General features: G+C 43.6%; 2 protein-coding genes across 2 annotated transcripts in view; both read right to left on the minus strand.

Annotated features, from left to right (window-relative positions):
* The window catches only part of XXYLT1 (xyloside xylosyltransferase 1), a 38,171-nt gene extending 30,692 nt beyond the window's left edge, over nucleotides 1-7,479 (minus strand). The window contains exons 1-2 of the mRNA XM_064457621.1: nucleotides 6,988-7,479; nucleotides 902-1,049 (exon numbers count right to left, since the gene is read on the minus strand). Of these exons, the coding sequence (XP_064313691.1) occupies nucleotides 902-1,049; nucleotides 6,988-7,476 (637 nt within the window). The 5' untranslated portion in view covers nucleotides 7,477-7,479. The remainder of the gene's footprint in view (nucleotides 1-901; nucleotides 1,050-6,987) is intronic.
* A 3,821-nt stretch (nucleotides 7,480-11,300) lies between these two features.
* The window catches only part of ACAP2 (ArfGAP with coiled-coil, ankyrin repeat and PH domains 2), a 67,999-nt gene continuing 55,956 nt past the window's right edge, over nucleotides 11,301-23,343 (minus strand). Inside the window, exons 16-23 of the mRNA XM_064457622.1 lie at nucleotides 22,801-22,895; nucleotides 21,228-21,412; nucleotides 20,312-20,404; nucleotides 18,850-19,037; nucleotides 18,402-18,511; nucleotides 17,285-17,395; nucleotides 16,983-17,044; nucleotides 11,301-12,169 (exon numbers count right to left, since the gene is read on the minus strand). Coding sequence (XP_064313692.1) covers nucleotides 12,066-12,169; nucleotides 16,983-17,044; nucleotides 17,285-17,395; nucleotides 18,402-18,511; nucleotides 18,850-19,037; nucleotides 20,312-20,404; nucleotides 21,228-21,412; nucleotides 22,801-22,895 — 948 coding nt within the window. The 3' untranslated portion in view covers nucleotides 11,301-12,065. The remainder of the gene's footprint in view (nucleotides 12,170-16,982; nucleotides 17,045-17,284; nucleotides 17,396-18,401; nucleotides 18,512-18,849; nucleotides 19,038-20,311; nucleotides 20,405-21,227; nucleotides 21,413-22,800; nucleotides 22,896-23,343) is intronic.

Here is a 23,343-nt window from a genome sequence, read left to right on the forward strand (position 1 = left end):
GCAGGTGTACAGCCAGGCAGGACCCTGGGGCTCCCTGCCACTGCTGCCACCTGCACCCTGCCACAGCACAGGGAGGGCACATGGCCAGTGGGCTGGCCCGGGAGAGGATGCTGCCCTCACTGGTGCATCAGGCCAGCGGGACAGCCAGCAGGGAGAGCCCAGGGACCAGAACCGGGAAGGGACAAGGCAGGGTTGGCGAAACTCTGGGGAGGGGATTCAGAGCCCAGGGACACAACACCCTCCTTGTGTGATTGGGCCAAGTCTAGAGAGCACGTGGGTCCCAGGAGAAGTACCTGTGCACAGCCGGGGAAGGAAAACATGGCATCAGCTGAGCCAAGCCCTCTTTGCCAGCTGCCTTGTTTTCCTGCAGATTTATTGTTGTTCTTGCACTCAATAACAGCAGAGCAAAGGCACAATAAGAAAACTTAAGTGATCAGTGGCTGCTAATCAACAAAGCTTTCCAAGAGCTCACCAAAGCCAAGAGGAAAGGCTCAACAACCACTGTCTGCTGACGCTTCCTAACACACAGCCAGGCAGCTGCACCACGAACATTAGGCACCTCTTTCTGCTGACACCCCATGGGGAAGGGGGCCATAAACACATACAGGGCAAACACACTTGATTCTGTCTTGCACCTCCTACTGTCTCAGGGAGTGAGGGCAGGGCCAGCTCCTGTGCAGCATGGCTAACCTCCTGCCACTCCCGACAGCAGAGACCTGGATGTGGGCAGACTTGGACCGAAAGGTCTGTCACTCTGCAGAAAGGAGCAGAACCCCAGGAACCCACCCCAAAAACGTTAGCCGCCTTTGAATTCCAAATAGCAATGGATAACATCTTGGTGCAGAAAAAGAGAGCCTGTGTTGCCAGAGGCAGCTGCTGCAGCAGCTCAGTGGAGGCTTACCTTTGGGCATGATGCGATGCATTGCAACTGACAGGAAGAAGATCGAGTCACTGTAGTACGTCCCTGATCCAGCACTGAAGTGTTTCTGCATGGCTTCGACGATTGGAAACAGCTTTTCCGTCAGCTCATTTACATCGTGGACTATTACCTAGGAGAGACACCAGAAACACCACTCAGCCGCCATCTCTGGGGACTGGCCCAGCGCTGGCAGCCTTTGCTCAGCCTGCACCAGCACGGCGTGAGGTGGGGAGGTTGTTAGAGCACAGATGCTGCTAGTTGGCACTGCAGCTGCTCAACGGGACCCAAACGCCCTGGCCCCTACACATCCCCCTGCCACGAGAGCCAGCTAAGTGCAGCAGGGAAAGGAGGGAAGGATTTTTACAGCCATTTCATAACTGTGACATGGGCAGAGACTCAAATCCACAGACACAATCAAGCGTGTTCAGCGTTTTGTGGGTTTTTTCCCGGTCTGTTCCCGTTGCCTGATGCAACCGCATATCTGGTCTCCCATATGGAGTCCATCAGAAGAGATGACTGTTCGCTCCAGGCTCTGGCATCCTGCCGTTCTGAGGCAAGCCGGACCACGTCACTTACCCTGAGGACCAAGACTTGCTCCCTGCTACAGAGTCAGGCTGCAACAGGGCCAGGGACACAGCCCGGATTTCCTGAACCTCAGCCCGGCATGGAGGCAAGCTCTGCAGCACATCCTGCCAGAGCTGGAGGGGGGGGGAGGACGGGCCACGGCACGCCAACAGAAATCTAAACATCAGCAGTTACAGCATTGCCCAACATCATCTCTAGATGGAGCTCAGGCCGCTTGTGCCAGAGCTCTGCTCGCACTCAGCCAGCAATGCTCTGCACTCCTCAGCTCTGCCGGAGCCCATGCACCAGCCCCGGCCCTGGCATGCCTGCGCACGTCGTGGCTGTGGGCCAGAAACAGGAGCAACTGCAACTGTACCTTGTCAGCTACTGGAATTTTACAAGCTTATAATTAATTTTGGTCAAAGTCTGAGGAATAGGAACTTTCATGCAGCCTCATGCTCATTATACACACAGGAGGATGCAGGTCACTGAATCATAGAGATAACAGAAGGGATTTTCAGGGTAATTAAGAGAGAGAAGGGACACGACCCCGGTGTGGATAGCAGGGGGTGCAGGAACTCCAGTGTGGAGACTCGAGGTCACGCCGCCTTCTTCAGGCCAGGGACAGCAGGAAGAGCCCAGAAGGAACTGAAAGCTGGTGAGGACACTACTTTGCAGCAGTATTTGAATTTTGGAAAGGGAAACCTATAGCCTTTGTTTGAGGGATACAGAGACGCTTCCTTAAGCCTTCAGCAGGGAACTCAAGCCCATGATCTCCATAGGCCTGTCCCAAACTAAACTATTCAATGGTTCTATGATTTCACTCCTTTTTCCTATTAAAATTTCATCCGCTTAAGAGCAAGGAGCCCTGCACTATACATCTAAATATACAAGATACAGCATTTGGATTTTTTAAACTTAGACCAAAGCAAATGCTTCAGAGGAAAAGGTGGCTCCGTAGCCTGAGCTGGTGCAATGACCATCCTCTATGGGATGTACAAGGGGCTCCTTTGACGCCCAGCAAGGCTGGCACAGAGACAGAGGCAGTGAGCGGTCTCGAGCTTCTTCCTCCCATGCTTTTTTGCAGAAAATGTTACCCAGATCATAGCGCTCTCACGTCAGAGCAGAGCTCACCAGAGGCAGGGAGCCGCTCATGGGATCCGCAGTACCCTGAATAAGGCAAGGTGATGCCTGATCCTGAACCCAGGCACAGTGGCCGAGCCCACAGTGGGGTGCCGCCGCAGGACAGTCAGAGCAGAGTCCCCGCAGCTCCCCTCCTGGGAAAGCACCCCAAACACCTGCCCTTGGCCAAGGGCTCAATGCCGGCCCTTGCCCTCAGCCAGGTGCTGTACAAGAGCCCTCGTGCAGGCTCTGTGGCCAGCATGCCCCTCAGTGGGGCGGCCACGCTGCTGGCGTCCCGGCTGCTGGGCTCAGGGCCAAAAGCCTGCAGGAGGGCAGCAGGAAAAACACAGAACAACATGTACCAGGAAAGTGCATTGGGAGAGCTCGTCAGCAGTCACACCTGGCTTTGGATAACAATGCATAGATAATCCTTCCCTGAGACACCACAGGGGAGGAAATTCCATTACTGGGATAATTATGGCAGCATCTCACCCCAGCCCTGTGGAGCTGCGCAGCCGGCTTCACCATCATGGTTAGCACCAGCAGAGCTACAGGAACAGGTGGGAAAGCGGCACGGCTGCAGGGAGCAGATTGGCAGCACCGAGCGCTGCTGATGGCAGCGATCCTGGGTGACCAAATGCAGCAAAACACCACTATTCTCCAGGTGCAAAGGCACTGACTGCCTGTGCATGGAGCTGAGCACCACCAGCACTGGGATGCGTGATGCTCTGCTCCCGGCCCAGCTTGGCTGGGGCAGCTTCAGAGTCTGGCCAGACTGGAGAAGTATGGAGGAGAAATACAGCACCTGTAACCACCCTTCTGCATCCAGCAAAGGCAGCCTGAGGTCTGCAGAGCACATAGGAAACAGCTGTGCAGGGGGGAAAAAAAGTCAAACCACTGAAATGTCGCCTCTGAAATGAGCAGAGTGCTAAGCACCAGTGGACAAAAATCATGGGAAAAATACTACCGAAACTCATATTCTCCTTCTCTCCTCTGCCAAAGAAAACTGGAAAATTTGTCTTTTGACCACCCTTTCATTAGGCACTTCTGCAAAGCAAACTCCTGAGCAGCTGAATCTTCCTTCCGCAGCCACAGGCTGGCCAGCCTCTCCAGGTCTCTGAGGGTTTCTCCTCTCCTCACTGCTGACTTTAGCACGGCTTGTTGATCTGCTGCTAATTTTGTACTTTGTTATTTATTTGTGTAGCAGCTTTCAGTAAATCCCTATAGCTAAATCCAACCATGTTTGCTGAGGACATTAGGAAAAGTAAGTTCTAGGGGTTTCCTGGGCAAGGACAGTTTTATAAACACGTCCTGCACCGAGAAAAGACCCTTTCAACCCACATTTAATTTCTCTTTAACTTTCTCTTCTTCTTGTGACGGATATCCTTGCAGCTGTCTTGTAAGAGCAGGATCATGGCAGCTCAGTTACATTCACCCCAGTGTGTCTTTGCACAGCACCAGACCTGCAAAGGAGTCAGTGTTTGGCAGCATCCTCCACGGGGCTGATCTAAACAAGCAACCAGGAAGAGCAACGAGCAGAGCATGCAGTTAATTTTATTCTTGGAGGGGAACGGAATAAATAAGCGATATGAATCAGCACAAGGGGTCAGAGCATGCAGCCCAGAGTTGCAGGAAACGGGATAAGTCAGGGCTGTTTGTAAGCGCAGTATCAGCTGTTGAGACATGCCCAGGCTTGCTCCCAGGCACTTCCCTCTCACCAGGTAGTGGGAGAGGCTGCACAGATCACCCTGCAACCCACAGGACAACACAAGCTCTCTGCAACTGTGAGCATAAAAGCCCTGGTAAAAGCCCACCACAACCTCCACAAGCCAGGGGTTAGAGGGCAAGGCATGGGCAGGAAGGCCAGGCCCTGGGTGGGTATCGGCGTGCGACAAGTCCTTCCTCTGGCACTGCTGCTCACGGATGCTTTCTGGCCATCTTTCTCAGTCCCTGCTGCTCTCCACCCCACGCCAAAAAGCCACATAGGCACCACATCGCAGAGCACCAGCTCCATCTGCTGTTCGCTGTCGGCATGCAGTGCTCCCAGCTCCACATGTGGGACACATCTGTACAGGCACTGTGGGCCCAGTGACGCCACGTCACCACTGCCCCACGACCGGGACAGCGAGATCTGCCCTGCTCTGCACAGCAAGGAGGGTCCTGCGCCTAAGCTGCTCCCACGCACCCCATCACGGTGCATCCCAAAGCCCCTCCGCTCTCACCCTCTGCATGCTGCAGCTGGCTGCTTCAGTTTCCAGATTTTGAAAGTTCCTGATTTTGCTGAAATTTAAAAGTTCCTGAATCAGAGATAAGAGCTGGCCCACAGCCCTCCCCAAGGGTTGGGATCCAGGATAACTCCTGGGTTTCACTCTAACAGAGGACCTGACTGATCCCAGCTCTGCTGGCGGGGGGGGGACAGAGCAAGGGCAGCTCCAAAAGCAGAACCCAAATCAAACCCTCATGAAGAAAAAGAAAGTTCAGGGTTTTTATCAATCCTGCCTCAGCAGCTCAAGCTGCCCTCTGAGCACTTTATCAAGCCTTGTCTCTGAGCCTTCTCTAGGACAACAGCAAAGGAACCAGGAGAGTGTCCTGGGGACACCAACAGAACCAGGAAAGTAGAGGTCTCAGGATGGAGATGGTTTACTGCTGGAGCTACCTCAGCATCAAGATCAACAACAGTCAGCAATTTAGCAGCACCCAAGGTCCAAGTTAGGGTGATGTTTCCTGCTGATAAAGAGCAGCAATGGGGTAGGCTACAGGAAGAATAGAGGCGCTGTCACCTGCTGGTGTACCAGAAACTGGCACAGTATTAGGGGTGAGGTCATATGCTTGAGAAGCAGGCAACAGCCTCTGCTCTGTATTAGGAACTCTCCCTAAAAACAGGTAAGTGGATACATCTGAAGTGTAGTGCCAACGATAGGCCAGCTGATGGAACCAGGATACATCAGGCTCTGCCAGGTGAGAGGGAAGAATCTGTCCCACTGAGTAGATGCCAGTGAGATCTCACCCGAGCCCTCCACACCACGCTGCTTGCTTACACCCAAGAGATCAGTTCTGGTGCAAGACCTACTCAGCGATTCATGAGCCAGGCTTTACTGAGTCCACAAGCACCTACACACAGAGGCCCACCCCACAACAGACACATCCCTTAATGCCCCCACCTCATGTAACATTCAACTCAAGCCCACGCCCCCCTGGAGAAGCAACGCTGGCAAGGCTGCCTGCAGAAGGGTTTGCTTTCTGAGAAGAGCTGACGGCAGTAGGGCAGCCCCACACACAGAGGGTGTCCACAAGGGATATGCACGCCATGGTGGCCCAGAGGGTCCACCCACTCCAGGGAACATGATACCACACACCTGAGCTAGGCTGGAACCAACTGAGCACCAGCACTAGTAAAGTGCTGTTTAAGAAAGGAGAGAGGTGGGATTATTTACCAACAAATGACCTATATGAACATCATTAAGGTTACCTCTCAGCAGAATTCAGCTGACATTAAATAGCTGAAAGATGAGGAATGAAACTTTACAGCAGAAGTAGACGATGCTTCCAAGCAATACTCAGCAGCAGCACCTCAGGAGAGGAGTGTCACGTTACCCGGGGTCTCTGAACTTAACACTCCACCAGCTTTCAGACGCCTGTTTGATGTGAAGGAAAGCCTGATTTCGCATGGATTGCACCAACTCATTTTTGGGAGGCAGAACCATTTCTCTGGCAGGTAGCAGGATAAACATTTGCACGTGGAAGCGCTCCAGCCTTTGCAGGCTCTCCGTTCCCCTTCTCAGGAGCCGCCAACAGCAAGACACCAGCCTTTTCTGATCACGGTCTGCAGCACCACTTGGGAAGCCGCCTACACACAGGCACACGTGGTCCTTGTGCCAAGGTGCTGAACCGGGGCTAACAAGAGGGTCTCCGGAAGAGGAGCGGCATTGCTCGGAGCAACCGCTGCTCTCCAGCAGAAGTGGCTTGCCAGAGGCGCTCCGGGGCCACGCAGCCACCCGGCCCTGGGCCAGAAAACCCCTGCGCCGCCCCGGGACACCTCCCGGCCGGCAGCCGCAGGGAGCGCGGGCTCTCGGCTTGCGCAGAACAAGCCATTCAAAGGCTCCGTGAGACCGGGGAGAGACGCGGCCCTCTCCGGCGCGGGCGGGCAGCAGCGCGGCGCCACGGGGGAGCCGGGGCAGGGGCTGTGGGTTAGGGGAGTTTGCCTGTTTGGCTGTGTCCCTCGCCTTACGGGAAGGCTGCCGTGCCCGGGAGCCCCGCGGGCGGCGAGGGCGGGTCCCGGAGAGCCCCGGGAGATGCCGGGGCCCGCCAGCCGCAGCGTCCCCGCGGGTGGGCGACCGGCCAAGGCCAGCCCCGCGGTCGCGCCCCCCCCGCCCCGCCCGCACCTGGTGCCGGAAGGCGGCGCCCCGCAGCAGGTCCCGCAGCAGCCCCAGGCCGATGTCCCTGCTGGCGCCCTCGGTGACCAGGTGGAGGTGCAGGGCCTCCCCGCCGCCCAGCCGGCCGTGCCGCAGCAGCGAGCGCAGGGCCGCCTGCGCCTTGGCGGGGAGGGCCGGGCTGCGCTCCGCCTTGGTGAACATCAGCAGGAGGTGCAGGTCGCGGCCGCCGCTCCCCCCCGCCGCCGCCGCCGCCGCCTCGCCGCGCTGAGGGTGGCGGTGCGCCGGAGCGGGCGGCGTGGCGCGGAGGCGGCGGGTGGCGCTGGAGAAGGTCTCTCCGCCGCCGCCCAGGTAGTAGAAGGCGCAGACGGCCAGGGCGGCGGCCAGCGGCAGGGCGCAGGGCTGGGAGCGGGCCCAGGCCCGGGTCCAGCCCCAGGCCCGGCCCGCGCGGCCCATCGCCGCCATGCCAGGGGCGGGGCCGCCGCGCCGTGCCCCGCCCATCGCCCCGCCCCCCGGCGCAGCCCCTCACACCACGCACAGGTTTAATCAAGCACAGTATTTACAATCCTTACAGCATGTACAATCCAGTAACTACGAAGGTAATAACGCGCTTCTCTCATTTACACTGACAAACTACAGAAAACTACATTTCAAGTTTTGGATACAAAGGCTACAACGCTATTAAACGCGAACGAGGGCAGGTTATACATTCTTTACAGTTACATTGTAAGGGGAAAAGAGTGCACAGGAGAAGGAAAGCATTTTACTGCTGGAATGCTTAAAATACACCCAATACAGACAGATACACAAATAAAGAAAAGAAAAAGTTCATTATTTCAGACAGAGTAAGCCCTCCGCTGGAGGAAACAATGATTTCTTAAGTGATTTCTATCAAAACATGGAAAAATCAAGGATCCTAACAAAAGTGACTAGGATTTTTTCCTCCTCTATCATCTCCTTCCATGGGAAGAGAAACAGGAAAATACTGTACGCAGAAAGATAAAGCAAGCATATGAAAGGGGATATACCAAAGTGGTACATTCATCCTTTTCCCCAGTATTGCCCGCTGGAGTTGTCCCTGTTTTAAAAAAAAAATGTGCTTTTGTGCAAGCATGAGCGCGAGACATTTTGGCTACCGGGGTGCACAAAGAAGTGGCATAAACTAACTTAGGAAAAAGAGTCCACCCGTGAATGGGCTCAGAGGGTAGTTTGCAAAATTGACCCTCAAAAAACTTTCAGTGTGTTAAATAATCAGCTCAGTCCTTTTAACAGTGTAAAAATATTACATTCTTAGTACTTAACACATTATTTGTAATTTTTTGAAGTCATCCTTTTGTATTCATGCTGTTATTTGAGATTCTCATGATCAAAACACAATCCATACTTAAACACAGGTGGCTGCAGAGAAGCACCAAAGTCCTGGAGACAGTGCAGCCAACCCTATGCTTATTCTAGGTCTCACCTTTTTCTTTAGTGCTACAAAGTTTTTGTTTTATCAAGGAGAACTTCAAATCTGGAGAACTTCAAATTTGGACAACACGTGTGTACTGATGTCATACTGCAACACAGGAGAAACTTCCTCTTGTATGGGGATTTGCTGATAGCCGCTGGAAGGTCTGGTTGCATTTTCTGAAGCTATTTCAGCTCGGTATATAACCAGGTAAAACGTAAAACCCCCCAGAGTGATAAATGCAGTTTTAAAGGATTCTGTATTAACATTAGAAGCAACAAAAGGTACAATCCAAATCGTCTAAAATCAGTGGAAGTACGATTTTAGTGACTTCCTGGATTAGGACCTAATTGGTAAGGAAGCTGAAGTCTCCAGCCTACTAATGAGCAACTGAAACACTGTGTTCAGACTGCAATATCTAACAGCTTGTGAAAGCAAAGCAAGACTTCTACCATCTACCACCTTCATCCAAATTTATGGAAACAAGTTCCAGTGTATCTAATATAATTCAGTGGCATGATTAATGATAATTCAGAAATTTAAGTTTATATGCACTGTCCTGACATTAACATGAAGTGTGAAACCTTATGAACAATCGAAACGATTTGGACCACACAAACACCATTTTAAATCAACATGCAATTTCAGTAAGCTATACCTCTGAAGTCAAGACACATTAGAACACATATCAAGCTCCTCAACATTTCCAAGAGATCTTTGGAACACATGACATAACTCTGGCTAAAAAAATGTTGTAAAAGTCTTTCAATGGGCTATCTAGTAAATTACTAAAAACCCATGTGAAAGCTGATTTTAAACTGTGTTCAGGATCTACTGCTTTGTACCTCAGCAGCTAAGACCTATTGTACTTCCTACCTACAGAGAAACATGAACTGGAATTGAAGATTTCCATTATCTGGTAGAGAGTATAAGACATTAACCCACAATGGAACCTTACTATTATTGTAGTTTTACTCAGATTCATATTGTAATAGAAATGGAAGTTGCCTCTTTTCCTCACTGAGAGAAGATTAGCACTTGAGTCAGAACTCAATATAGAAATCCAGATCTTCAGAGTACTAGAGATAATCATGCTTTGTATTACTGAGGGATGGATCCTATGAGTTACAGAGGCCCTGGAGCACCAAGTCTGCCAGTGTTTGGTAGGACTAAGCCTCAGTACATTTCGTATTCCTATACATTGCATATTCATTTTTGCTGATAAGCAACATCCTCACATATGATTGCACCTGACCTGAAAAGAGCTTTAACTGAATGCAGCTCACACCAGACACCCTAGCATACCTACAAGGACTGGGGGACGAGGCTGCAGGATCAGGGGTGACATACCTACTCCCTGAACCATTAAAACTCCTAAGCTCCTGACAAGAGTAATACAACCTGTGGATCACATATGTTATTAGTCCTTTAGCATAAATAGACTGATACTGCTTCCCAGACAGATTATAGTAGGAAATGCAGCACATGGATCTGCTGAGCTACAGGGAAGTAACATTTTGTCTACAGGAAGTTGTCCTGCAAAATCTGTCATGGAAATTTTTATGGCTGGGAAGGAAACTAACAGTGGAGATTTAAAATAAGTGTCTTGGGCATTTTTCCAGCAGCACAACTGAGATAGCGATTATGCCATTAAGCTTTAGGTAGCTTTACATTACAACCAATCACACTATATACTGCCTGTCATGTAGGCTGCAAAAGACAAATCTTCAGAAAAGCCTATGTTTAAAGTGTATACTATACGTAGTCATATCTTACATTGTCCCATCTGTACACCGGGAATTTTACTTTAAGATCTACTAAAACATCCACTGCTGTTAAATAATGCAGATTAGGAAGTATAGTATCATTTCATACACAACTATTTAAAAAAAAAACTTACTAGAAATTACTGCTTACAGGTGATATTCCTACATTTCTTATTACTCAGAATAAATACACTCTTTAAATGGGCAGAATCTGCTTCTTCTAGCATAATTAGACTACACACAAAGCAAGAACTATTTTATAAGATTCTTCTGCTTGGAAAAAGAATCTGTTAAACAATTTTAAAATGCTATCAACTTTGCAGCAATAATCATCCAGATCTGATGCAAAATTGTCAATAGTCTAAATGCCTTGTTAAAATTTAGTAGGCCAGAAAGCTTAATTTTACCAGACTTTAGAGAAACTTTTTTATCCAATTTTGCTTATCTTAGCCAGCTTGGAGAAAAGCCAATTAATTTCCTAAATACATTTAAACAGCAGGTTAGCATAATGCCATGGCTATTAGGATTGTTAAAAAACTCACTTTGATGCTATGTTACCTAAAAAATCTCCTTAAGTTGTCCATAGGGCAGACAAATAGAGCATAAAGAATTGTATCTGCTGCTTTGGGGCTTCAGGTGATAACTATCTAGGTATTAAATAACCAATACATAAGCATGTATCTACAGACACCATTTATACATGCACATCAGCAGAGTGGAGCTCACTATTGACTAAAGCCAACCGTGTTGCTACCCACAGAATACAGCTGGAGACCATGCTCATTTGTCACCTTGCAGAAACATGCAGTGAAATCCCTAAGTTTTCGTTTGCACGCCTTAGTTTAGGCAGCACGTATACCTACACATCTTTGCGGATTATAAAGGATACTGCTTCCTGATATAAAGGATTGCCCTAAAATTAGGGCAGCTGCATTACATATGAGATGTTATATATTCAGCTTAGGGCTAGTAGTGAGAAGAGCAAGAAGGTGGTATCAAACAGCTTTCATACAACTGCTCCACATAAACCCCATTGGCTCAATATTTACTTTCACATCTCAAATGTCAACCTTTGATGTCCAACTACTGAAAACAAACCCCACATCATGTCCAGCAGGATTAAGTTTATTTTTCATGAAAAGTTCCACATGCTCATTTAAAAATGTACTTGCTGCACAGTAAGTTTAATTTAAGAGGAAAAAAGCTTTCTGAAGTTTGGTCCTCCAGGATATGCACCTATTGTGACTGACCTGCAGTCACTAGCATAAGGGCCAACCTGGTGTTAAAGCTTCCACTGAAAAAGAGCTTGCAAAAGAGCAGAAGTTACCATCTGTTGTTATTAAGAGCTTACGTCTAACCACAGTCAGCACAGGAACAAGAGAATCTGTTAAGTTACAGGCCCACAAATAGGACAACTCAGTAAGCCATTACCTGATTTCCCTTCCAAACAGTCCCAGAAAATGCAACCCAGACCTTCTTGTCAGAGGCACATTCATTATGGCAACAGGGAGGCAGATAACAGATGGGGATACCAAACTGCAAAGCTGGTCTGATCACCCTGCCATCCAGAGTCCGCAATGCATACAGCTATGCTCTGCTAGCTTCATGTATGAACCACAAACTTCATACTTGCTAACAGGGACTATTTTTATACTGAGCTCGCCGGTATTCCTTTTTAAACATTTTCTTCAGCTGCTGAGGTATATGTATTGTAGAACATAAAACAACTCATACACTTCCCCAGCTACCGCAATCTAACGCGACATTAAAGTGGTCATTTTTTCCAAACTATCTAACAAAATCCATGTAATTCGTTCTGTTAAAGTAAAAAAAGACGTGCACAATAAGGATCAGGTTCTTGTCCTTCTTGATACTTAAAACTTCTGGGAATCTGACTGCTGGAAACGGTTTAGCTTCTCTGGATTATTTGATGCCATTTGAGAAAAGTCACGAAAAATGTCCTGGTAAATTTCATCTCCTGGGTAGAAAAGAAAAGGGAAAGAGTTTTAAACATTTGGATAGGAGTTAACATCATCCACTGTTGCACTAATGTCCTACTGCACTACCAGTTACTGTGTAACACTTATTCACATATAAACATTGCTTATAGATGGAATGATGCTGATGTGAACTCTCTGGGACTGTTTACTTGCATGCACATTCTGCAGAAGGAAGTTAAACAAAACCAAACTATACCTGAAATTGTACCTCACAGGCAGCCACACAGAGGAAAGTTCAGAGTTAGAAAGGAAAAATGAAAGCATTTCAAAAGCAATGTTAAAAAAATGTTTATTAGCTATTAAAGAACAAAATCCTTGTTTTTGCAAGGGAGTGCTAACCAAGATTCTCTTCCAAAAAGTAGAATTATGGCATAAATAAAGATTTACTTGGAAACAGAGGTCGGAATTCTTACAGCCAGACAGAACTGTCCATGAAAGATACAATCAGCAAGAAACAGTATAAAGAAAACAATCCTAACTAGAGAGACTAATGTTCATAAATCCTTTTGGTCTATTACTTCAGCAAATATAAATTTTTACATGCATTACTGAACATTCATTATATCTTTTAATTTTATCAGTAAGAGAGATGATACTGTCCTTAAACACCATCTTCCATTTGTTTTTTTTATCTTCATCTTTTGTGCTTAAACACAACCTGACTACTAGTACATATTCCAAAATGAGGGATGGCAGCAATTTCTACCAGGCCTGTCTCCCTCCCACCCCCTGTCTACACAGGAAAACACATTCAGGACCGATTACTTCTTGAGTCATTGCCAAGCCATTCTTCTGCCTCTAAAAATTGACATTTTCACATTCTTTCACCTGCTGCAGCATTTTGGGCCTTGAGTTCAGGTTTCATTTTAAAACATTAATGATACCCTGTTGCCTTCAAAGGGAATCAAACGCATAAAACATTTAGTCCAGTCAGGAACTATGCAGCCATCCAAATTTTACTGTCTTCCCCACCCAGGACACAAGATCCCAGCACTACTGTTCCTTGCTGACAGCTTGACTAATAGCATGACAAAGATATCAACCCAAAACCTCTCTCATATTGTATGTTGAACACTAAGATTACACACACACACCCCCGCCAATATGACTGCGGAAGGAAAGTATTTATTCCACCACTTCTTTCCAAGAAGCAGTTTTTAACAGGATTTTTTGTGTGTGTTTGAAAGTTTGCACTACAGTGAAAAGTTACACTGGTTTGTTTTTCCATCTTTTAATGTGCATTTCCAATATTACAACTATTATTCTTTTGGAGATGAGACTCCATTCATTCAAAAACACTTTCAGAAATAACTGACCTTCCAGGAATATTTGACATGCATGGCATGTGGGTTTAAATAAAAGTGCAATGACAATTCTTCCCAGACTTCAAAAGATAAATACATTCAATACTGCTCTACCAGGAAAAGTTAGTTCTAGTGAAATTCCCTCTTGGTTTTCAGATTTAGTTTCAAGTATATCCTAGAGATGAAGCAGGCACAGGACACATTTTAACAGTTTCTGATAACTGCTGGCACTGGGAGACAAGCACAGAATGAAGGGAGTTGTAGCATTCACCAAAAGAACAGCTATGAAGAGCACAAATTGGAATCAAGCTTGTATGATAAAAGCAATTCTGCTTTTAATACTTAAGTGGGTTCCACTGCTGAACTAGTACTGTAGTTCAAGTTGCCATATTTGGTTTTCTCATATTAACTTGAAAGAAGAAACAAAAGCCATTTTCACAAGATACATTGTGGCTCTGTTTTTGGCTCTATTACATAAAAGGTATTACATACAAAAATAGACTAAAATAAAGTGCCCCTTTTGTTTGTATGCTGCATTAAAATACTTAATACTGTAAACCTTATAATTATTTTAAAATCCTACTTTAAAATTGAATCTGGAAATTCCCTTTCCAAGCAATGTTTTCCCTAAAGTGCAGATTTTATGTACAAAAATACTATAACACTGCTTTACCATTTAACACCAGAGTAACTCAAAAGGCACACATCATACATTCAAGAAAAGATAGGAAGAAAAAGTAGCACTACTAATATCAAATAGTTAGCAGACATACCATAGCACCAGAAGATGAGCACTCAAGTATTACACAAGGAACAGTACAATGGTGCATATGGCTTCTACCACCAGAAACAAACTTTTTGTGGAATGAGCTAGTTTCAGCTGGTTGCAATTCTAGGAATATTTTGGAAGACCAAGTGTACCTTGCAAAGCAATACCTACATTCTCTCAATAGCTCAAACCAGCCGGGTATACTGAAATTGGAAATGTTGATGTCATTAGCTACACTAGTAATCGTTTATCAACTGCATTTCTGAAGTGGAGAAATAGGCAGCTGGCTTCGCTCTGAAGACAGCAAATTCATGCATTGATATTTCCCCTCACATAGCTCCTAGCAAACACACAATTGTCTTAAAAATCCTTGTTTTCTTCTAGAATCATAATTTTGGAAAAGAGGAGTTCCAAAATAAGGGCAGCGCAGGTAATTTAACGTGCGTATGGAGTGAAAGAGACCTGCCTCCTTTATGACCACGTAAAGGTATCATACCTTGCCACAGCAGAGACAGGTTTTGTGCTTACACTTATACATTCAACAACCCTTCTTGCAGGTCAGCAGACATTAACATTTAAAACACTCAAATATTTAGTTCAGCTGAGACTTCAGCAAGTAAAGAACGAACAAGAGCAGAGCTATGCTACCCAAAGCTACAGCGAGATCTCCTGGCTGGGGCACTGTGCTATGGCCTGTAGCCTGAATTTCAAAAATAACTATAATGATACCCTCTCCTTGATTTTGGGCAAGGTCCACCCTTTGTGGCAGCTCTACTGTCCACTGTATCTGATCCTTGTAAACAGGTAAGACTGACAATCTGATCCAGATATTTATAGATAGTATCAACTGCAGTCCTTAGATTCTACTGTAATACAAACTGATAAAGGTCAAGATATTGTCAACGAAAGGACTTAGCTAGCTTTTTATTTCACCTCCCTAATTGAAGAATCTGTCTAAAAAATATTTTAGACAAGATGTCAGGGAAAATCTCTCCCACCTCCATCTAAAACACATTCATATTTTTATGAAACTAGTGTCTGTATTCATTATGAACAAAACAGTTTACTAAACATTTGTAATGTTTAATAACCAACTGAGGCTTTTTGTACAAACTATAGAAACACATTTTCTGCTTTCTAATAATTTTGGATTTATAACAGGTCAATTAAATAATTTAAAATATTCACTTATGATTTAGCACAGAACTTCTGAATCAAAATACCTGCTTCGCTTAAAACAAAGCCATTTTACTATTTGAAACTGATAATTATTTTACTACTTAAAATAAGAGTGAGGAGACTCCAAAATATGTCAGTATTTGTTACCTTCAGGCTGCCAGTGAAGTAGTACGCATTATATTGGGAAACAGCTTTACATTCAAAATGGCCAAAATGGCCAAACTAGCAATAGACCTTTTCATATATGGTGCATTTTCTGAGTGGGGAATTCTTCCTCACTTAAGCTCATAATCAAGTATATACTTTTACATTATCTCTTGCTCTGCCAAAGAAATAATTTTAATGTCTGCATGTCTATAGTACTTTTATTGTTTTCATTTGAATTTCCTAGAAGATTTGTTTAAAAATAAATTTGAAGAACATCTGCTCTTAAGGACATACTAAATAAATCTAGTTTATTTGATAGAGTTCATCTGAGATACTGACATAAGACTCAATATTGCCCTTGAGTATATACCAGCCCCAATCTGGTAAAAGACATAAGCACACATAATCCGTATGAAGCCATGGAAAATACATAAGGGCGTTATAGGCGCAAGCCAAGAGTACTCAGCACTCAACCTTAAAAATAAGGTTTGCCTTTCACTACTGCCAGGTATAGCAGTGTGTTTTCAGCTGTCTAACTTGAAAATCAAGTGTGCTTTCATTATTAATATTTGTGTGAGATTAAATTAGGTTCCTATGGAATCATACCATAACAGAAGAAATGGCTTGCATAAATATCACATCAGAACATAGTGTAAATTGGGACTGAGTGCCTGAGAATAAAGTTGTACATATTCATTAAATATAAGGTGTTACTTTTTTTGTACCAGTTGGCTCAAATGTCTGCCAATCCCTTTTTTTTAATCAAATGGTAAGATACTACACATACAAAAATACATAGCTACGAATAACTGTTTTGTTTCTCATTTGATCTTAAATAAAAATATTTAAAAATAAAATTTGAGAAAATAATACTTTCCTACTTCTGTCTGGAGTTATTTTGAAGTAGTTGATGTACATTTCTATATTGATGTTCAAGCACTTTTTCTTACAAAAGAAAGACAACCATTCCACAGGAAGGAGAATGGTATCCTGTAATTAGATGAACTCCTCAACTGTCTCTGAGCAATCTGGGTCAGAAGGCTGCTAGTAAATAACGTCAGGTAAACCCTAACATTACATGAATTTCAATGGAACATCAATAGGAGAAGACTGTGGACAATTACTAGCAAAACAGGTTGGTAATGGCTGTAGTAACATACACTACTACAACAAAGTACTTTAAACACTCTCCTTTTATGTCCCCTAAATAATTTAAGTCACACCAGTGAATTTCAATGAAGCTTTAACATGTGTTAGTTGTTTATAAAAAACATCATTGTATGAAGCCATCTTAAATTTCCCCCAGATCCTAAGAATCTAATTGTAAACTGATAAATTCCTGAATACACTTCTTATACTGCATTTCAGTATGGTTATTAGTAGAGTATTGACCTGACTGTCCATAGAGTCCTTCTGATTCACGCATTTCTTCATTCATCCTTGCCAAACGCAACCTGTGATTTAGGAAACAAAGAACAATGTCATCTTTAAAGCACTGAAAGACTGCAATTTAACACCTGCAATGCACTCCTGAACCTCACGCCAGTGAGGTCATCTACAGCTAACGCACTCTCTCTGATTTTTCTTTTGCTCTCTGCTTTTATGCAAAGGCATTTTGACATTTATTGTATTTTTAACTTGAAACTGAACAGGAAAACCTAGTTACGTAGTCAAAACCAGAACATACAACTTACAATGTTACAATATCTGCATTTGCAGCTTCTACTGCTATACTCAATGGATCTTTCCCATCTTCATCAGTGGCATGCTGGTTTGCTCCTCGTTTTAGGAATAAACACACTTGTCTGTTTAGAAAAAATATTTAAGAATAATTTTCAGAACAATAAAGGAAAACGGCAAATAAGTTCAAGCTAGATGCAACATATTTGGCTTAAATTGCCAAAATTCTCCTCAACATATCAAAACAGTGCTGTTCATCTAGAACAATTAAGACATCAATACAGTAGTAAGCAAAACCTTTAATTACTTAGTCCACAGTAGAAAGACAGCCTAACTCAAATCATGCTAGTGCAGCAAGGAGTTGAGCCCTTTAGAAGGGAGACTCTACCTTCCCGTATCATCTTAGGTCGTAGAACCAAATAACCATGTCCCTCTTACCAAGAGCCACTGAGCAGGATAAATCAATACAGGAAAGAACACAGTTCACAGGTGACTGATTTACCCAGTAGAAACTGATCTCATTTTTCTCTGCTATTGTAGTTCTTCGTCTTTATAAATACAGCATACTGACTACACCTACATTTTAAATTCTCCCAAGTTGTTGCACTCTATTTAGAACTCATCCATGCAAAGAGTTTGGGCACCACCAACCAGATTATGTCCCCATTTGAATTGAGCTGGTACAGGGTTTCAGTTAAAAGCCACGATTCCAAAACTTAAGATGTAATGCAGTACATTTTGAGATGAGATAGACTCACTGCAACACACAGGTGGGATGAGTCAGAAGAAGCCTTGGCCCTCACACACCACTATTGCTCCTATTTGCATTATATTTCTTAAGAAAATGAGAAAAATCTCATGAGTCTTCACCAAAAGTTCAGGCTATTTCAAAGCATTATTAAATACATGTTTTCACAAAGTGCACCAAAGTGTGTTTACAGATGTGTGTTTTGTTAGTGGATGAGACTGCTAATTCAAAATGTTACTTCCTCTCTCACCACAAAAGTTTAAGAAAAACCTAGATGACCTGAAATATATTAAAATGCCACAATATCTGGGGAAATCAAGAAGCTTCACATTAACAACTACAGTAAAGGGGGAACATTTACAAATTCGGGAGCAGTGAGTTACCCAGTATGTCCTAGAACTGTGGCATGGTGCAGGGGTCCTCTTCCTTTCATGTCCCTGATGTTCACATTGGCCCCATTCTGCAGCAAGAATTCACAAGTAACCAATGAACCCTATGGAATAAAAGCAAAGAAACAATTCAGCACCAGATCTCTAGAATAAAAGCCAAACCTGTTCTGCCTTCTCACCACTGAATCATGTGGCAAAGGAAGCAAAAGGGATTTGCTTCCATATCAAATTTAAACACTACTAGGTTATATAATTCCAAACAAAGCATTAACAGGAAAAAAATAGTTGAGAAATAACTTTGAGAGAACATTGTAAACACAACTTCTGCATCACATTATCATTCATTAGCAAAGTGAGCAGTTAAAAGGAACAGTGACACAGAAAAATCCCCATTATTCCCCTTCCCCTCCTCCCACTTCAGCTGGTGCTGTATATCACATACCCCCCGCACTGCCTGAATGAGTGGTGTTGCTTTGTTTTCTTCTATGTTGACCCAGTTTACTTCAGCTCCATGGGCCAATGCTTCTGCCATATCAGGAAGATTCTTCTCAAAGGCAGCTCGATACAGCTGCAATCCTGGACTAGGCTGTTTGGAGTCACAGAACAAAGACGACTCTTGCTTGTATCCTTCTGAAAGGGAAAAAATTGCTTATTGTAATCCCTGTTTTTATAAGGTACCTCCTAGAATTCTGACCAAAAATCTAATTTGTCTGGCATAAGGTAGCTCAGGTTTTGCAGAATGCTGTGCACTGTTGCCCCATTCCGCCACAAGCCACAGATGCCTTTAGCTTGTTCCCACATTCAGGCATGGCCAGCTTTACAGAACTATTACTGCCCAGAAAACATTGTTTCCACATTACTGGCATGTGTGAATATTCTTTGATTTACCTATTCCATGTCATTTCTAAGACATTATTTTAGGCTAAAACTGTGTTTTATTGTATACTGCAAGATATGAATAAAACTAATTTCCTGCAGGAATGTAGTCATACAAATACATCTTTATCTGCCAATACACCTGAATGAGGTTAACACGGTTCTAATTTAAGATACCACTGTCATTTACCAATTACTCTCTGTGGCTATATCTTTTGGACTAAAGCATAATCTTTCTTTTCACCTCAATAAATTACACAGAGTGAAGTCTGGGAGATAAAGACATTGTTACATATAAGCCTTTGCGAGTTACAGCATCATGTTTCTACAATGCAGTCAAAGAAAGGATCCAAGCCACATGCTGCTTGCCTACAAACCACAGCTGTGAACTACTGGTTTTAAAACATACCTCAGAAGAGTGCTTTGAGGTAGAAGAATAACTTTGCTTTATAAATAAATGTTTCAGATATTTTGACAAACCCTACTCAATACATCTGTCAGCCCAGGATGCTAACATTAGAGAGCAAATAATTTAATCGATAAATTTATAAAACTGAGTAAAGAGGGGGGCAATGTTTAAAGATATCGTCAATTCCATGTAAGTGGGAAACAGAAAAATTAAACAAGAATGCTCAAGTAGCACATAAGAGCCTGTTGTCTGTGACTTAACAGGAATGCCACCTCCAGGGATTTCGCTGTTTATAAAAGGATTACACATTTCTGTGGAGACTTGTCTGTATCAAAATGCAGCATTGCGCTCTCTGCTAAAAAACAAAGTTCTGGCTCAGTATCATCTGACTGGAAAAAAACATAGTTGCCTGAACTCATTTAGAAGGATTCAGTGTCATTCTTGCTACCGAGCCCAGAGGAGAGAAAGGTCACTCAAGCAATTATTATCCTTGTTAAAAATATTTCAGCCCACCAGGATAGAAGAGATGTGAATTGTACCACCACGTACTAATCTCTGATAACAGCATGCTACCATGAAGTGATTAAATTTTCATCTTGAAGTGCAAAGCCTAACGCACCTGGTTCATACAAACTGTTAGCTGATATAGTAGAGGCAAGGTGTTCTCTGCTGTCATCAGCGCTCTGCTGGATCCCACTGTCACTGCTTTGTACTGTTTTGGGGAGAAACTGTAATTATTATGCAGACCGTGGGTTACCTACTCTTCACAGATACCATGATAATAAAACAAGCTCTTATACTTGGTCCTGAATACATTTTTTTGTTTCGTGACTAGTAATTATTCAATATTCTTAACTTATCCATAGAAAAATATGATGTCATATATTGCAACCATAACATTTATAATAATAATAAATGTGAAGATTATTAAGAAGGAAGAGATCAGGATAAGTAAAAAAGCTTAAATTATTTCATGAACACACTAAGCAATGCAGTAGCCTGGAGACAATGGATTAAAGGCAGGGAGATGGCCACAACACACAATGGATTACTAGTGCAAATACTGAACACGCTGTAGCTGTAGTACTTACTACTACGTAGTTTTGAAGAGGTATCAAAGTAGGAGAAGAGTGAATCTAGTTCATCAGGACAGAACAGAGACTCCCGCCTCGCCTCGTCGCTACTTACAGCAACCGCTGGGACATGCAAGTTAGCAAAGCACAAAGCAGGCAGTAAGGAAGGGATAGGGCAGGAAAGAACGTTATTGGAAAAATTAAGAAGGATGAAAGTACGGAGGAAAGAAGGTTGGTTAATACGTTTCCAAATGATAAGCATCCCCGCTCCAAATTCTTCCCAACCTAAAAACGCATATCTCTGAACAAGTCTTTTCTCCCCTACACCTCTGAATTAGGCTATGACCCATTAAAAGACAGGTTCTGATTTCTCTGCATGAGGCAGGAAATCAATTAATACAAAAATATGTTACTTTAAAAAGGACATGTGTAATATAGCTAATGAGAGAAGCGTGTAAATACCTTTTTGGGATGCCGCACCTTGTTCCCCTGCCAAAAGTGGTTTTTCAGGGCTACTGTGCCTTTGCTCTTCCTGACTTTGAGGCAAAACTTTTGTTCCAGATTCAAGCAGAGATACTGATGCAGGCTGCTTCTCTACAAACTTTCTTTCCACATATTTTGCTCTGATGTAGGCCTCCTTCTCCTGCCTGTCATATACAAAATCCCTAGAGTTAAGCTAACATTTTAATGTTTTCATGTATTAGACATCCATTTCATACCAAAGCCAGTAACCAAAATTGTAGTTTGGCACTGCACGTAAGACACTTTATGACACATCTTCAGAAAGGTGAAGAGCACACTGTCTAACTCTTATTGGATTCTTGATTAAATTTTGCATAAGGCTCAAAAGAAAGTAATTTTGTTGAGTTCATTCATGTATATTTTCTTTCAGGCAGAGACTTTAGAAAGTGGCATGTGGAAGAAATAAGCATTAGCTACTGTATGTTACTTAGAATAGACTCTTTCAGCTGGAAGGGACCTACAGCGATCATCTAGTTCAACTACCACTTCTTGGTAATAATCCTTTATACATGTTTTACATTTTTCATAACCCATTAATATATCATTTATTTTGTTTCTTAGGTAAATATAAATTGCAACATTTGTTAAAGGAACATCAAGATTGCACAAGAGAACTGTAACGATAATTAGCCTCAGGCAGGCACAGCTACCAGTTCCATAACGCATACTGAAATATTTTTTCTTGTAGCCTGAGGTTATTGTCTTAAGACACACATACCAGTCGTGACAAACTGATGAAAGGGCCTCTAAAAGTATTACTATTGGAACTGCTGGAAAGCAGTTACCCCTAGAAGGAATACCTAGCAAATCTCCCTCATTATTTATATTATTATAATTGTCTCCAAATTGCCAACACCTTACAAAACGCTCTTTCCTATACCATAAAGCTGCCTGACAGCAAGCAGCACAGAACTGGAAAGCTGGTAAAAAACCTGAAGTTTTAAAAGACATCTTATACAGCAGAACAAAACATTAGAACACTCCCTTCAAATGCAAATCAGCGTCAGAGAAACAGAAGACAGCAGTGCAATCATTAGAAGGTTGCCGTAAAGCAGCAGAGCTCATGTACAACGTAGCCAGAAAGAAGAGAACATTCTGGGAATCAGGGAACAAAAGTCAAATTCAAGAACAAAGTCACTGTACACAAAAGGCACAGCCACAGGGTCCTTCCAGGAGCACTCACAGACCAAGTACAGCAGACAGGAAACAAAATCAACACGCCCGCGTGGATGAGACAGAGCAGGATGCTATAGAGCTGTCACCAAAAGGAGGTAGTGAGACCAAAGAGAACAAATGAACGAGAGAAGCCAAAAGGGACCAACAGAAGGAAAACCCAATAAAAAAAAATGAGTAAAGGAAGAGAGCAAAACATACTGGCGATAAGAGGAAGCAAAGAATAAATGAAAATAAATGAAAGGACTGTTACACAGTTAAGTGGCAGCATCTTTTAAAGCTGGAGGCTGAATGAAACATCAAGAAAAGGAATTAAGAGGCACTGCTAGTAAATTACTACCTTTGGCTTCCAGGTTGTGGCTTCTTTACTCCCACTTTTTCCAACTTCGCTTCATATATTCTATTTATAACATCATTTCCCAATTCACACATAAGCTATGAAGCAAAACAAATAAATTCAAGTACAGTTGCAAAAGGCTTTATCTACCTATTTAGTTGTTTTCAACCTCACTCAGCCTATTTTTACAACTTAGTATTTTCACTGGTAAAAATACACTTACAGGAATAAGCATGGGTTTATACCATGATAATGAAACCATCAGTGAATCAAGAGACCAAAGGCCAAGTAAGATAGCAAAAAGTATAGTCACTCTTTAAAAGTACCACTCCCTTCTGAAAAAGGCCCACAAAAATGACCATCTGCCATTCAAGAATTTTTTTTGTGCAATCAGAATGACATCTGCAAGCCTTATTAACAGAGATACTCTTTTCCACCAGCTTTGCTGGTACCTATTCTTATTCCATTGGCAAGAGACAATTCTATCAATTCTATTCTATCTTGTCCAACATAATCTGTTATGTCTATAAAATGACAGAGACAAAA

The sequence above is a fragment of the Phalacrocorax carbo genome, chromosome 7 (assembly GCF_963921805.1).
Source record: "Phalacrocorax carbo chromosome 7, bPhaCar2.1, whole genome shotgun sequence".
In the NCBI taxonomy this organism is placed as follows: domain Eukaryota; kingdom Metazoa; phylum Chordata; class Aves; order Suliformes; family Phalacrocoracidae; genus Phalacrocorax; species Phalacrocorax carbo.